The sequence below is a fragment of the Anopheles stephensi genome, unplaced genomic scaffold (assembly GCF_013141755.1).
Source record: "Anopheles stephensi strain Indian unplaced genomic scaffold, UCI_ANSTEP_V1.0 ucontig111, whole genome shotgun sequence".
Classification (NCBI taxonomy): Eukaryota; Metazoa; Arthropoda; class Insecta; order Diptera; family Culicidae; genus Anopheles; species Anopheles stephensi.
This window is the reverse complement of record NW_023405027.1, coordinates 56,069-73,356: the sequence shown is the minus strand read 5'-3', so window position 1 is coordinate 73,356 and position 17,288 is coordinate 56,069. Positions and strand designations below refer to the sequence as shown.

General features: G+C 29.6%; 1 protein-coding gene across 1 annotated transcript; it reads left to right on the top strand.

Annotated features, from left to right (window-relative positions):
- Nucleotides 1-14,666: 14,666 nt before the first annotated feature.
- On the top strand, nt 14,667-17,045 carry LOC118515245 (the record flags this gene model as incomplete). Its single annotated transcript, XM_036061929.1, has 3 exons — nt 14,667-15,161; nt 15,387-15,943; nt 16,031-17,045. Coding segments are annotated over exons 1-3 (2,067 nt in total), but the record flags the coding sequence as incomplete, so codon positions are not given.
- Between the last annotated feature and the right edge of the window lie 243 nt (nt 17,046-17,288).

The window sequence follows — 17,288 nt, the reverse complement described above, 5'->3', positions numbered from 1 at the left end:
AATAAGACACTTTCAGGCTAATACATTGAAAAAGTGTTTTTTTCACAATTTTTAACAGTATTACACGTAAAATAAGACACTTTCAGGCTAAATACATTGAAAAAGTGTTTTTTTTCACAATTTTAACAGTATTTACACGTAAAATAAGACACTTTCAGGCTAAATACATTGAAAAAGTGTTTTTTTCACAATTTTAACAGTATTTACACGTAAAATAAGACACTTTCAGGCTAAATACATTGAAAAAGTGTTTTTTTCACAATTTTAATAGTATTTACACGTAAAATAAGACACTTTCAGGCTAAATACATTGAAAAAGTGTTTTTTTCACAATTTTAACAGTATTTACACGTAAAATAAGACACTTTCAGGCTAAATACATTGAAAAAGTGTTTTTTTCACAATTTTAACAGTATTTACACGTAAAATAAGACACTTTCAGGCTAAATACATTGAAAAAGTGTTTTTTTCACAATTTTAATAGTATTTACACGTAAAATAAGACACTTTCAGGCTAAATACATTGAAAAAGTGTTTTTTTCACAATTTTAATAGTATTTACACGTAAAATAAGACACTTTCAGGCTAAATACATTGAAAAAGTGTTTTTTTCACAATTTTCAACAGTATTTACACGTAAAATAAGACACTTTCAGGCTAAATACATTGAAAAAGTGTTTTTTTCACAATTTTAATAGTATTTACACGTAAAATAAGACACTTTCAGGCTAAATACATTGAAAAAGTGTTTTTTTCTCAATTTTAACAGTATTTACACGTAAAATAAGACACTTTCAGGCTAAATACATTGAAAAAGTGCTATTTTTAACAATTTTAACAGTATTTACACGTAAAATAAGACACTTTCAGGCTAAATACATTGAAAAAGTGTTTTTTTTCACAATTTTAATAGTATTTACACGTAAAATAAGACACTTTCAGGCTAATACATTGAAAAAGTGTTTTTTTCACAATTTTAACAGTATTACACGTAAAATAAGACACTTTCAGGCTAAATACATTGAAAAAGTGTTTTTTTCACAATTTTAACAGTATTTACACGTAAAATAAGACACTTTCAGGCTAAATACATTGAAAAAGTGTTTTTTTTAACAATTTTAACAGTATTTACACGTAAAATAAGACACTTTCAGGCTAAATACATTGAAAAAGTGTTTTTTTCTCAATTTTAACAGTATTTACACGTAAAATAAGACACTTTCAGGCTAAATACATTGAAAAAGTGTTTTTTTCACAATTTTAATAGTATTTACACGTAAAATAAGACACTTTCAGGCTAAATACATTGAAAAAGTGCTTTTTTTACCAATTTCATAGCATTTTGTACGTAAAATAAGACAGTTTCAGGCTAAATACATTGAAAAAGTGTTTTTTTCACAATTTTAATAGTATTTACACGTAAAATAAGACACTTTCAGGCTAAATACATTGAAAAAGTGTTTTTTTCACAATTTTAATAGTATTTACACGTAAAATAAGACACTTTCAGGCTAAATACATTGAAAAAGTGTTTTTTTTCACAATTTTAATAGTATTTACACGTAAAATAAGACACTTTCAGGCTAAATACATTGAAAAAGTGTTTTTTTCTCAATTTTAACAGTATTTACACGTAAAATAAGACACTTTCAGGCTAAATACATTGAAAAAGTGTTTTTTTCTCAATTTTAACAGTATTTACACGTAAAATAAGACACTTTCAGGCTAAATACATTGAAAAAGTGTTTTTTTCACAATTTTAATAGTATTTACACGTAAAATAAGACACTTTCAGGCTAAATACATTGAAAAAGTGTTTTTTTCTCAATTTTAACAGTATTTACACGTAAAATAAGACACTTTCAGGCTAAATACATTGAAAAAGTGTTTTTTTGAACAATTTTAAAAGTATTTACACGTAAAATAAGACACTTTCAGGCTAAATACATTGAAAAAGTGTTTTTTTCACAATTTTAATAGTATTTACACGTAAAATAAGACACTTTCAGGCTAAATACATTGAAAAAGTGTTTTTTTCACAATTTAAATAGTATTTACACGTAAAATAAGACACTTTCAGGCTAAATACATTGAAAAAGTGTTTTTTTCACAATTTTAACAGTATTTACACGTAAAATAAGACACTTTCAGGCTAAATACATTGAAAAAGTGTTTTTTTTCTCAATTTTAACAGTATTTACACGTAAAATAAGACACTTTCAGGCTAAATACATTGAAAAAGTGTTTTTTTCACAATTTTAACAGTATTTACACGTAAAATAAGACACTTTCAGGCTAAATACATTGAAAAAGTGTTTTTTTCTCAATTTTAACAGTATTTACACGTAAAATAAGACACTTTCAGGCTAAATACATTGAAAAAGTGTTTTTTTCACAATTTTAACAGTATTTACACGTAAAATAAGACACTTTCAGGCTAAATACATTGAAAAAGTGTTTTTTTCACAATTTTAATAGTATTTACACGTAAAATAAGACACTTTCAGGCTAAATACATTGAAAAAGTGTTTTTTTCACAATTTTAACAGTATTTACACGTAAAATAAGACACTTTCAGGCTAAATACATTGAAAAAGTGTTTTTTTCACAATTTTAATAGTATTTACACGTAAAATAAGACACTTTCAGGCTAAATACATTGAAAAAGTGTTTTTTTCTCAATTTTAACAGTATTTACACGTAAAATAAGACACTTTCAGGCTAAATACATTGAAAAAGTGTTTTTTTTCACAATTTTAATAGTATTTCCACGTAAAATAAGACACTTTCAGGCTAAATACATTGAAAAAGTGTTTTTTTCACAATTTTAATAGTATTTACACGTAAAATAAGACACTTTCAGGCTAAATACATTGAAAAAGTGTTTTTTTCACAATTTTAATAGTATTTACACGTAAAATAAGACACTTTCAGGCTAAATACATTGAAAAAGTGTTTTTTTCTCAATTTTAACAGTATTTACACGTAAAATAAGACACTTTCAGGCTAAATACATTGAAAAAGTGTTTTTTTTCACAATTTTAACAGTATTTACACGTAAAATAAGACACTTTCAGGCTAAATACATTGAAAAAGTGTTTTTTTCTCAATTTTAACAGTATTTACACGTAAAATAAGACACTTTCAGGCTAAATACATTGAAAAAGTGTTTTTTTCTCAATTTTAACAGTATTTACACGTAAAATAAGACACTTTCAGGCTAAATACATTGAAAAAGTGTTTTTTTCACAATTTTAATAGTATTTACACGTAAAATAAGACACTTTCAGGCTAAATACATTGAAAAAGTGTTTTTTTCACAATTTTAATAGTATTTACACGTAAAATAAGACACTTTCAGGCTAAATACATTGAAAAAGTGTTTTTTTCACAATTTTAATAGTATTTACACGTAAAATAAGACACTTTCAGGCTAAATACATTGAAAAAGTGTTTTTTTCACAATTTTAATAGTATTTACACGTAAAATAAGACACTTTCAGGCTAAATACATTGAAAAAGTGTTTTTTTTCACAATTTTAATAGTATTTACACGTAAAATAAGACACTTTCAGGCTAAATACATTGAAAAAGTGTTTTTTTCTCAATTTTAACAGTATTTACACGTAAAATAAGACACTTTCAGGCTAAATACATTGAAAAAGTGTTTTTTTCTCAATTTTAACAGTATTTACACGTAAAATAAGACACTTTCAGGCTAAATACATTGAAAAAGTGTTTTTTTTCACAATTTTAATAGTATTTACACGTAAAATAAGACACTTTCAGGCTAAATACATTGAAAAAGTGTTTTTTTCACAATTTTAATAGTATTTACACGTAAAATAAGACACTTTCAGGCTAAATACATTGAAAAAGTGTTTTTTTTCACAATTTTAATAGTATTTACACGTAAAATAAGACACTTTCAGGCTAAATACATTGAAAAAGTGTTTTTTTCACAATTTTAATAGTATTTACACGTAAAATAAGACACTTTCAGGCTAAATACATTGAAAAAGTGTTTTTTTCTCAATTTTAACAGTATTTACACGTAAAATAAGACACTTTCAGGCTAAATACATTGAAAAAGTGTTTTTTTCTCAATTTTAACAGTATTTACACGTAAAATAAGACACTTTCAGGCTAAATACATTGAAAAAGTGTTTTTTTTCACAATTTTAATAGTATTTACACGTAAAATAAGACACTTTCAGGCTAAATACATTGAAAAAGTGTTTTTTTCACAATTTTAATAGTATTTACACGTAAAATAAGACACTTTCAGGCTAAATACATTGAAAAAGTGTTTTTTTCACAATTTTAACAGTATTTACACGTAAAATAAGACACTTTCAGGCTAAATACATTGAAAAAGTGTTTTTTTTCACAATTTTAATAGTATTTACACGTAAAATAAGACACTTTCAGGCTAAATACATTGAAAAAGTGTTTTTTTCACAATTTTAACAGTATTTACACGTAAAATAAGACACTTTCAGGCTAAATACATTGAAAAAGTGTTTTTTTCTCAATTTTAACAGTATTTACACGTAAAATAAGACACTTTCAGGCTAAATACATTGAAAAAGTGTTTTTTTCACAATTTTAATAGTATTTACACGTAAAATAAGACACTTTCAGGCTAAATACATTGAAAAAGTGTTTTTTTCACAATTTTAACAGTATTTACACGTAAAATAAGACACTTTCAGGCTAAATACATTGAAAAAGTGTTTTTTTCACAATTTTAACAGTATTTACACGTAAAATAAGACACTTTCAGGCTAAATACATTGAAAAAGTGTTTTTTTCACAATTTTAATAGTATTTACACGTAAAATAAGACACTTTCAGGCTAAATACATTGAAAAAGTGTTTTTTTCACAATTTTAATAGTATTTACACGTAAAATAAGACACTTTCAGGCTAAATACATTGAAAAAGTGTTTTTTTCACAATTTTAATAGTATTTACACGTAAAATAAGACACTTTCAGGCTAAATACATTGAAAAAGTGTTTTTTTCACAATTTTAATAGTATTTACACGTAAAATAAGACACTTTCAGGCTAAATACATTGAAAAAGTGTTTTTTTCACAATTTTAACAGTATTTACACGTAAAATAAGACACTTTCAGGCTAAATACATTGAAAAAGTGTTTTTTTCACAATTTTAACAGTATTTACACGTAAAATAAGACACTTTCAGGCTAAATACATTGAAAAAGTGTTTTTTTCACAATTTTAATAGTATTTACACGTAAAATAAGACACTTTCAGGCTAAATACATTGAAAAAGTGTTTTTTTCACAATTTTAACAGTATTTACACGTAAAATAAGACACTTTCAGGCTAAATACATTGAAAAAGTGTTTTTTTCACAATTTTAACAGTATTTACACGTAAAATAAGACACTTTCAGGCTAAATACATTGAAAAAGTGTTTTTTTTCACAATTTTAATAGTATTTACACGTAAAATAAGACACTTTCAGGCTAAATACATTGAAAAAGTGTTTTTTTCACAATTTTAATAGTATTTACACGTAAAATAAGACACTTTCAGGCTAAATACATTGAAAAAGTGTTTTTTTCACAATTTTAATAGTATTTACACGTAAAATAAGACACTTTCAGGCTAAATACATTGAAAAAGTGTTTTTTTTCTCAATTTTAACAGTATTTACACGTAAAATAAGACACTTTCAGGCTAAATACATTGAAAAAGTGTTTTTTTCTCAATTTTAATAGTATTTACACGTAAAATAAGACACTTTCAGGCTAAATACATTGAAAAAGTGTTTTTTTCTCAATTTTAACAGTATTTACACGTAAAATAAGACACTTTCAGGCTAAATACATTGAAAAAGTGTTTTTTTCTCAATTTTAACAGTATTTACACGTAAAATAAGACACTTTCAGGCTAAATACATTGAAAAAGTGTTTTTTTCACAATTTTAATAGTATTTACACGTAAAATAAGACACTTTCAGGCTAAATACATTGAAAAAGTGTTTTTTTCACAATTTTAATAGTATTTACACGTAAAATAAGACACTTTCAGGCTAAATACATTGAAAAAGTGTTTTTTTTCACAATTTTAATAGTATTTACACGTAAAATAAGACACTTTCAGGCTAAATACATTGAAAAAGTGTTTTTTTCACAATTTTAATAGTATTTACACGTAAAATAAGACACTTTCAGGCTAAATACATTGAAAAAGTGTTTTTTTCACAATTTTAATAGTATTTACACGTAAAATAAGACACTTTCAGGCTAAATACATTGAAAAAGTGTTTTTTTCACAATTTTAATAGTATTTACACGTAAAATAAGACACTTTCAGGCTAAATACATTGAAAAAGTGTTTTTTTCTCAATTTTAACAGTATTTACACGTAAAATAAGACACTTTCAGGCTAAATACATTGAAAAAGTGTTTTTTTTCTCAATTTTAACAGTATTTACACGTAAAATAAGACACTTTCAGGCTAAATACATTGAAAAAGTGTTTTTTTTCACAATTTTAATAGTATTTCCACGTAAAATAAGACACTTTCAGGCTAAATACATTGAAAAAGTGTTTTTTTCACAATTTTAATAGTATTTACACGTAAAATAAGACACTTTCAGGCTAAATACATTGAAAAAGTGTTTTTTTCACAATTTTAATAGTATTTACACGTAAAATAAGACACTTTCAGGCTAAATACATTGAAAAAGTGTTTTTTTCTCAATTTTAATAGTATTTACACGTAAAATAAGACACTTTCAGGCTAAATACATTGAAAAAGTGTTTTTTTCTCAATTTTAACAGTATTTACACGTAAAATAAGACACTTTCAGGCTAAATACATTGAAAAAGTGTTTTTTTCTCAATTTTAACAGTATTTACACGTAAAATAAGACACTTTCAGGCTAAATACATTGAAAAAGTGTTTTTTTCTCAATTTTAACAGTATTTACACGTAAAATAAGACACTTTCAGGCTAAATACATTGAAAAAGTGTTTTTTTTCACAATTTTAATAGTATTTACCACGTAAAATAAGACACTTTCAGGCTAAATACATTGAAAAAGTGTTTTTTTTCACAATTTTAATAGTATTTCCACGTAAAATAAGACACTTTCAGGCTAAATACATTGAAAAAGTGTTTTTTTCTCAATTTTAAACAGTATTTACACGTAAAATAAGACACTTTCAGGCTAAATACATTGAAAAAGTGTTTTTTTCACAATTTTAATAGTATTTACACGTAAAATAAGACACTTTCAGGCTAAATACATTGAAAAAGTGTTTTTTTCACAATTTTAACAGTATTTACACGTAAAATAAGACACTTTCAGGCTAAATACATTGAAAAAGTGTTTTTTTCACAATTTTAATAGTATTTACACGTAAAATAAGACACTTTCAGGCTAAATACATTGAAAAAGTGTTTTTTTCACAATTTTAATAGTATTTACACGTAAAATAAGACACTTTCAGGCTAAATACATTGAAAAAGTGTTTTTTTCACAATTTTAATAGTATTTACACGTAAAATAAGACACTTTCAGGCTAAATACATTGAAAAAGTGTTTTTTTCACAATTTTAATAGTATTTACACGTAAAATAAGACACTTTCAGGCTAAATACATTGAAAAAGTGTTTTTTTCACAATTTTAACAGTATTTACACGTAAAATAAGACACTTTCAGGCTAAATACATTGAAAAAGTGTTTTTTTCACAATTTTAACAGTATTTACACGTAAAATAAGACACTTTCAGGCTAAATACATTGAAAAAGTGTTTTTTTCACAATTTTAATAGTATTTACACGTAAAATAAGACACTTTCAGGCTAAATACATTGAAAAAGTGTTTTTTTCACAATTTTAACAGTATTTACACGTAAAATAAGACACTTTCAGGCTAAATACATTGAAAAAGTGTTTTTTTCACAATTTTAACAGTATTTACACGTAAAATAAGACACTTTCAGGCTAAATACATTGAAAAAGTGTTTTTTTCACAATTTTAATAGTATTTACACGTAAAATAAGACACTTTCAGGCTAAATACATTGAAAAAGTGTTTTTTTCACAATTTTAATAGTATTTACACGTAAAATAAGACACTTTCAGGCTAAATACATTGAAAAAGTGTTTTTTTTCACAATTTTAACAGTATTTACACGTAAAATAAGACACTTTCAGGCTAAATACATTGAAAAAGTGTTTTTTTCACAATTTTAATAGTATTTACACGTAAAATAAGACACTTTCAGGCTAAATACATTGAAAAAGTGTTTTTTTCACAATTTTAATAGTATTTACACGTAAAATAAGACACTTTCAGGCTAAATACATTGAAAAAGTGTTTTTTTTCTCAATTTTAACAGTATTTACACGTAAAATAAGACACTTTCAGGCTAAATACATTGAAAAGTGTTTTTTTCACAATTTTAACACTATTTACACGTAAAATAAGACACTTTCAGGCTAAATACATTGAAAAAGTGTTTTTTTCACAATTTTAACAGTATTTACACGTAAAATAAGACACTTTCAGGCTAAATACATTGAAAAAGTGTTTTTTTCACAATTTTAACAGTATTTACACGTAAAATAAGACACTTTCAGGCTAAATACATTGAAAAAGTGTTTTTTTCACAATTTTAATAGTATTTACACGTAAAATAAGACACTTTCAGGCTAAATACATTGAAAAAGTGTTTTTTTCACAATTTTAACAGTATTTACACGTAAAATAAGACACTTTCAGGCTAAATACATTGAAAAAGTGTTTTTTTCACAATTTTAACAGTATTTACACGTAAAATAAGACACTTTCAGGCTAAATACATTGAAAAAGTGTTTTTTTCACAATTTTAATAGTATTTACACGTAAAATAAGACACTTTCAGGCTAAATACATTGAAAAAGTGTTTTTTTTCACAATTTTAATAGTATTTACACGTAAAATAAGACACTTTCAGGCTAAATACATTGAAAAAGTGTTTTTTTCACAATTTTAAACAGTATTTACACGTAAAATAAGACACTTTCAGGCTAAATACATTGAAAAAGTGTTTTTTTTCACAATTTTAATAGTATTTACACGTAAAATAAGACACTTTCAGGCTAAATACATTGAAAAAGTGTTTTTTTTCACAATTTTAATAGTATTTACACGTAAAATAAGACACTTTCAGGCTAAATACATTGAAAAAGTGTTTTTTTCACAATTTTAATAGTATTTACACGTAAAATAAGACACTTTCAGGCTAAATACATTGAAAAAGTGTTTTTTTCACAATTTTAACAGTATTTACACGTAAAATAAGACACTTTCAGGCTAAATACATTGAAAAAGTGTTTTTTTCACAATTTTAACAGTATTTACACGTAAAATAAGACACTTTCAGGCTAAATACATTGAAAAAGTGTTTTTTTCACAATTTTAATAGTATTTACACGTAAAATAAGACACTTTCAGGCTAAATACATTGAAAAAGTGTTTTTTTCACAATTTTAATAGTATTTACACGTAAAATAAGACACTTTCAGGCTAAATACATTGAAAAAGTGTTTTTTTCTCAATTTTAACAGTATTTACACGTAAAATAAGACACTTTCAGGCTAAATACATTGAAAAAGTGTTTTTTTCACAATTTTAATAGTATTTACACGTAAAATAAGACACTTTCAGGCTAAATACATTGAAAAAGTGTTTTTTTCACAATTTTAATAGTATTTCCACGTAAAATAAGACACTTTCAGGCTAAATACATTGAAAAAGTGTTTTTTTTCACAATTTTAATAGTATTTACACGTAAAATAAGACACTTTCAGGCTAAATACATTGAAAAAGTGTTTTTTTTCTCAATTTTAACAGTATTTACACGTAAAATAAGATACTTTCAGGCTAATTTCATTGGAAAAGGGTTTTTTTTTCTCAATTTTAACAGTATTGACACGTAAAATAAGACACTTTCAGGCTAAATACATTGAAAAAGTGTTTTTTTTCTCAATTTTAATAGTATTTACACGTAAAATAAGACACTTTCAGGCTAAATACATTGAAAAAGTGTTTTTTTTCTCAATTTTAACAGTATTTTCACGTAAAATAAGACACTTTCAGGCTAAATACATTGAAAAAGTGTTTTTTTTCTCAATTTTAACAGTATTTACACGTAAAATAAGACACTTTCAGGCTAAATACATTGAAAAAGTGTTTTTTTCTCAATTTTAACAGTATTTACACGTAAAATAAGACACTTTCAGGCTAAATACATTGAAAAAGTGTTTTTTTCACAATTTTAATAGTATTTACACGTAAAATAAGACACTTTCAGGCTAAATACATTGAAAAAGTGTTTTTTTCACAATTTTAATAGTATTTACACGTAAAATAAGACACTTTCAGGCTAAATACATTGAAAAAGTGTTTTTTTCACAATTTTAATAGTATTTACACGTAAAATAAGACACTTTCAGGCTAAATACATTGAAAAAGTGTTTTTTTCTCAATTTTAACAGTATTTACACGTAAAATAAGACACTTTCAGGCTAAATACATTGAAAAAGTGTTTTTTTCTCAATTTTAACAGTATTTACACGTAAAATAAGACACTTTCAGGCTAAATACATTGAAAAAGTGTTTTTTTCTCAATTTTAACAGTATTTACACGTAAAATAAGACACTTTCAGGCTAAATACATTGAAAAAGTGTTTTTTTTCTCAATTTTAACAGTATTTACACGTAAAATAAGACACTTTCAGGCTAAATACATTGAAAAAGTGTTTTTTTCACAATTTTAATAGTATTTCCACGTAAAATAAGACACTTTCAGGCTAAATACATTGAAAAAGTGTTTTTTTCACAATTTTAATAGTATTTCCACGTAAAATAAGACACTTTCAGGCTAAATACATTAAAAAAGTGTTTTTTTCACAAGTTTAATAGTATTTCCACGTAAAATAAGACACTTTCAGGCTAAATACATTGAAAAAGTGTTTTTTTCACAATTTTAATAGTATTTCCACGTAAAATAAGACACTTTCAGGCTAAATACATTGAAAAAGTGTTTTTTCACAATTTCAACAGTATTTATACGTAAAATAAGACACTTTCAGGCTAAATACATTGAAAAAGTGTTTTTTTCACAATTTTAATAGTATTTACACGTAAAATAAGACACTTTCAGGCTAAATACATTGAAAAAGTGTTTTTTTCACAATTTTAATAGTATTTACACGTAAAATAACACACTTTCAGGCTAAATACATTGAAAAAGTGTTTTTTTTTCAATTTTAACAGTATTTACACGTAAAATAAGACACTTTCAGGCTAAATACATTGAAAAAGTGTTTTTTTCTCAATTTTAACAGTATTTACACGTAAAATAAGACACTTTCAGGCTAAATACATTGAAAAAGTGTTTTTTTCTCAATTTTAACAGTATTTACACGTAAAATAAGACACTTTCAGGCTAAATACATTGAAAAAGTGTTTTTTTCTCAATTTTAACAGTATTTACACGTAAAATAAGACACTTTCAGGCTAAATACATTGAAAAAGTGTTTTTTTCACAATTTTAATAGTATTTCCACGTAAAATAAGACACTTTCAGGCTAAATACATTGAAAAAGTGTTTTTTTCACAATTTTAATAGCATTTACACGTAAAATAAGACACTTTCAGGCTAAATACATTGAAAAAGTGTTTTTTTCACAATTTCAACAGTATTTATACGTCAAATAAGACACTTTCAGGCTAAATACATTGAAAAAGTGTTTTTTTCACAATTTTAATAGTATTTACACGTAAAATAAGACACTTTCAGGCTAAATACATTGAAAAAGTGTTTTTTTCTCAATTTTAACAGTATTTACACGTAAAATAAGACACCTTCAGGCTAAATACATTGAAAAAGTGTTTTTTCACAATTTCAACAGTATTTATACGTAAAATAAAACACTTTCAGGCTAAATACATTGAAAAAGTGTTTTTTTCACAATTTTAATAGTATTTCCACGTAAAATAAGACACTTTCAGGCTAAATACATTGAAAAAGTGTTTTTTTCACAATTTTAATAGTATTTACACGTAAAATAAGACACTTTCAGGCTAAATACATTGAAAAAGTGTTTTTTTCTCAATTTTAACAGTATTTACACGTAAAATAAGACACTTTCAGGCTAAATACATTGAAAAAGTGTTTTTTTCTCAATTTTAACAGTATTTACACGTAAAATAAGACACTTTCAGGCTAAATACATTGAAAAAGTGTTTTTTCTCAATTTTAACAGTATTTACACGTAAAATAAGACACTTTCAGGCTAAATACATTGAAAAAGTGTTTTTTTCTCAATTTTAACAGTATTTACACGTAAAATAAGACACTTTCAGGCTAAATACATTGAAAAAGTGTTTTTTTCACAATTTTAATAGTATTTCCACGTTAAATAAGACACTTTCAGGCTAAATACATTGAAAAAGTGTTTTTTTTTTTCACAATTTTAATAGTATTTCCACGTAAAATAAGACACTTTCAGGCTAAATACATTGAAAAAGTGTTTTTTTCACAATTTTAATAGTATTTACACGTAAAATAAGACACTTTCAGGCTAAATACATTGAAAAAGTGTTTTTTTCTCAATTTTAACAGTATTTACACGTAAAATAAGACACTTTCAGGCTAAATACATTGAAAAAGTTTTTTTTCACAATTTTAATAGTATTTACACGTAAAATAAGACACTTTCAGGCTAAATACATTGAAAAAGTGTTTTTTCACAATTTCAACAGTATTTATACGTAAAATAAGACACTTTCAGGCTAAATACATTGAAAAAGTGTTTTTTTCACAATTTTAATAGTATTTCCACGTAAAATAAGACACTTTCAGGCTAAATACATTGAAAAAGTGTTTTTTTCTCAATTTTAACAGTATTTACACGTAAAATAAGACACTTTCAGGCTAAATACATTGAAAAAGTGTTTTTTTCACAATTTTAATAGTATTTCCACAAAAAATAAGACACTTTCAGGCTAAATACATTGAAAAAGTGTTTTTTTTCACAATTTTAATAGTATTTACACGTAAAATAAGACACTTTCAGGCTAAATACATTGAAAAAGTGTTTTTTTTCTCAATTTTAACAGTATTTACACGTAAAATAAGACACTTTCAGGCTAAATACATTGAAAAAGTGTTTTTTTCTCAATTTTAACAGTATTTACACGTAAAATAAGACACTTTCAGGCTAAATACATTGAAAAAGTGTTTTTTTTCTCAATTTTAACAGTATTTACACGTAAAATAAGACACTTTCAGGCTAAATACATTGAAAAAGTGTTTTTTTCTCAATTTTAACAGTATTTACACGTAAAATAAGACACTTTCAGGCTAAATACATTGAAAAAGTGTTTTTTTCACAATTTGTAGAAAATGCATGAAATATTAATTATTACACGAAATATGGTAAAGGAACAACACTATAAGCAGATAGTATAAATTGACGCACACGAACGAACTTAGAAGTGAATTAAGGGGAAAGTGACTTGACCAATGGATGAACTTGTAACCGGACAAGTGAATAAACAGTATGAAATTGTAAGTCGAGCGCGCAACACTACAACTCTTTAACGTCCGTCTGATATCACAAAAATCCTTCCCAACCAGTGATAATATTATACATTTTTTGGTCCTTCGAACCGGATCTGGTGAAGTCGGTTTAGTGATTTCGGAAAAAATTCACTACGTTAATTACCGTACACAGTGACGTGAATCATCTCTGTGTTTGTGAGGAAACGAACAGTTCGCTGTCTTGCTCCGCATATTGGCGCGAATTGCTGTGAAAGGTCATTACGTGCACGTGAACCCTTGTATGTTCGTTTGTTTTCTCGTGAGTTGTGTTGCGATTTATTCAAATCGACTTACTGGAGTGAAAGTTGTTGTTACGCATCAACTTAAGGCAACAGGCAAAGCTTAGCGTCCCGCGTAGCTTAGCTTCATCGGAAATCTACGCCATTGCGAAGCGTGGTTCCATTTTAACGGCCATCACTCCTATCGTATTCTAACGAAACTTGCATGCAACGCAGCAGGTTGTGAACAATTTCGAATCAAATTCAAAGTGAACGTTACATCGTCTGTATTAAGTGTTAGTGAAGTGCAGAACATTGAACTTTGTTCATTTTACGTGTGTGTTAGTGAAGCAACGTAGAAAATGGAGAAGAAAATCAAAGCCGCGCAATTAAAAAAGCGCCAAGCGCAAATGCTTGTGAAGAACATTGAACAATTTAAAAACGATTATAGTGAAAGTGATGTGGGTGAAATACCAGTGTGCTTGGATCAGCTAGAACGGCATGTTCAAGATTATTTGAACGCGGTAGCAAAACTGGAGGAATTGGAAGAATCTCCCGAAGCGTTAGAAGCTTTGCTGCAAGAGCGATGTGAAATGGACAGTGTGTACCGAAAGGTGAAAGGATTTTTGTTGCAAAAGCAACCGTGTGAAGCCAATCCTCTCAACGCGTCGATTTTGCAAGCCAATTCTAGCCTGAACTCAACGGGTAATTTCGGATCAATTAATGTGCGGTTACCGAAAATCGATCTCCCCACGTTCGACGGTGATACGACGAAGTGGCTCACGTTTCGTGATCGCTTCGTGGCAATGATCGATTCGTCAGCAGATATACCTTCGATACTGAAACTTCAGTATCTGTTGTCATCATTGAAGAGTGAGGCGGCGCTGCTGTTCGAGCATACCACATTGACCGCGGACAACTATGCGACCACCTGGGCCGCGCTGCTGAAACGGTATGATAACCCGCGCATGTTAGTCCGTGATTATTATCGAACATTGCATCACCTTCCCGCGATGCATGAAGGATCTGTGGATGAATTGGCGCAGCTTGTGGACGAGTTCACGCGGCACGTGAACGGTTTAAGAAAGCTGAAGGAACCGGTTGACAACTGGGACACTCCCCTCACCACATTGCTGTTCTTCAAATTGGATTCATCAACCATCCTAGCTTGGGAAAAGCATTCATCGGCCAGCCCCAAGGATAAGTATTCAGATCTAATCGATTTCCTGCAGGATAGAATCCGAATCCTTCGTTCGTCCCAAACGTTAGCGAAGATATCTGAATCGAAACAAACGCCGGTGGCCTGTGGAGAAAGAAGAATGGGAGGAAAGGTTAGATACGTGAGCAATTCAGTGTCAACGCGGAAGCCAGCTAGCAGCACATCCTACGCATCCTGTCCATTAGAGTGTGCAGAGCCACACCATCTACGAAGCTGCCCGAAGTTCTGCAAAGGAGACGTAAAGTTCCGGCGTGAAGTGATTGCGAAGCATAAACTATGCTTCAACTGTTTGAACCCGAATCATCAGGTACGGTCGTGCAATTCCGTCTTCCGTTGCAACAAGTGCAACGCACGTCATCACAGCATGTTGCACGACGATTCACCGCCACAGGTAACCATGAACGTAGGTTCGAGCAATGAAATTGTGGTTCTCGAAACGGTGGTTCTCTGGTTAGTCGATGACCATGGCATTCGGCATGAAGCACGAGCGTTGTTGGATTCAGGATCCATGTGCAATATCGTGTCCGAATCCCTAGCGCGGAAGCTGCTGACACGTCGTACAAAGATCAACGTTGCATTGACAGGTATCGGTGAGGGTGTTCAGCAAGCCAAGGGTTCGATCATCGCAACGGTGCAGTCAAAGTCAGCGCCATTTTCGTCGCCACTTGAGTTCCTGATAGTGAACTCCCCTTGTGCTGAGATACCGACTGCCCCAATCGATGTTGCTGGTTGGAAATTCCCTGACGTTCCGTTGGCTGATCCTGCCTTTAACCTTCCTTCAAGAGTTGATGTGATCATTGGGAGTGACGCATATTGGGAATGGCATACCGGAAAGAAGCAGTTACTGGTCAAAGGCGGTCCTTGGTTGGTTGAGACTCCGTTTGGGTGGACAGTTGCTGGGAATACTTCCCACATTTCAGTCGCTAGTCCTGTTTCGTGCCACTCAATTAGGAGCCATGAGTCTCTCGATACATTGCTGCAACGGTTTTGGGAGAACGAGACCAATCTAGAGGGACCCGCTCTCTCGCTTGAGGAAGATGCTTGTGAGAAGCATTATGCTGCCACTACAACGCGTGATCACCATGGTCGTTACATCGTTTGTCTGCCTCGTAATCCCAGAGCAGATATAGTATTGGGTTCATCAAAGGAGATTGCGGATCGACGACTGATGGCTGTGGAGCGGCGATTGAAGATCAACCCTGAAATGGAGATGGAATATAAGCGTTTCATGCAAGAGTACGAGGAACTTGGTCACATGCGAAAACTTACCGAACCAGTGGATGATAGTGTTCCGCATTGTTATATTCCTCACCATGCGGTGGTGAAGGAATCGAGTACATCCACAAAAGTACGGGTCGTGTTTGACGCGTCCTGTAAAACGAGCTCGGGATACTCCTTAAACGATACGTTACTAGTTGGCCCAATTGTCCAGGAAGATCTACTAACGATTATATTGCGATTCAGGTCCTACGCAATCGCATTAGTGGCCGATGTGGAAAAAATGTACCGGCAAATTCTCCACAACATCATCGATCGGAATCTGCTACGTATCAGGTACCGAAAGAGCCCCCTGGATCCGATATCGACCTACGAGCTGAATACCGTTACTTACGGCACGGCGTCAGCTCCATTCCTCGCCACTAGAACGCTCCAGCAGGTTGCGCATGACCACAAAGATCAATTCCCGAAGGCAGTTGATCCCGTGTTACGTGATTTTTACGTCGACGATCTACTAACAGGAGCGACTGACCTTAACGAAGCAGTAGAAGTGCGAAAGCAAATCACCGCAATGCTCGATTCAGCTGGTTTCGCATTGAAAAAGTGGGCATCTAACGTTCCAGAATCGCTTCTAGATGTCCCACGTGAAGATCTTGCGATTCAATCAATGCACGAGTGGAAGGATAGTCAAGCTGTTTCGACGCTGGGGCTGGTTTGGGAACCCGCCAACGATTCGTTTTCCTTCAAGGTTGGCCTTCCACAACCAGCTGAAGTATTAACGAGAAGCTTGATCTTGTCGTACACGGCAAGCATATTCGACCCACTTGGTTTGTTGGGTCCGACAATCATCATCGCGAAAGTCTTTCTACAACGTTTGTGGAGTTTGAAGGAGAATGGAAAGGCTTGGGATTGGGAACGTGCACTGCCCGGTGAGCTTCAACAAGAGTGGAGAAGCTTTCATTCAACGTTATATTCGCTACGCGAATTAAGA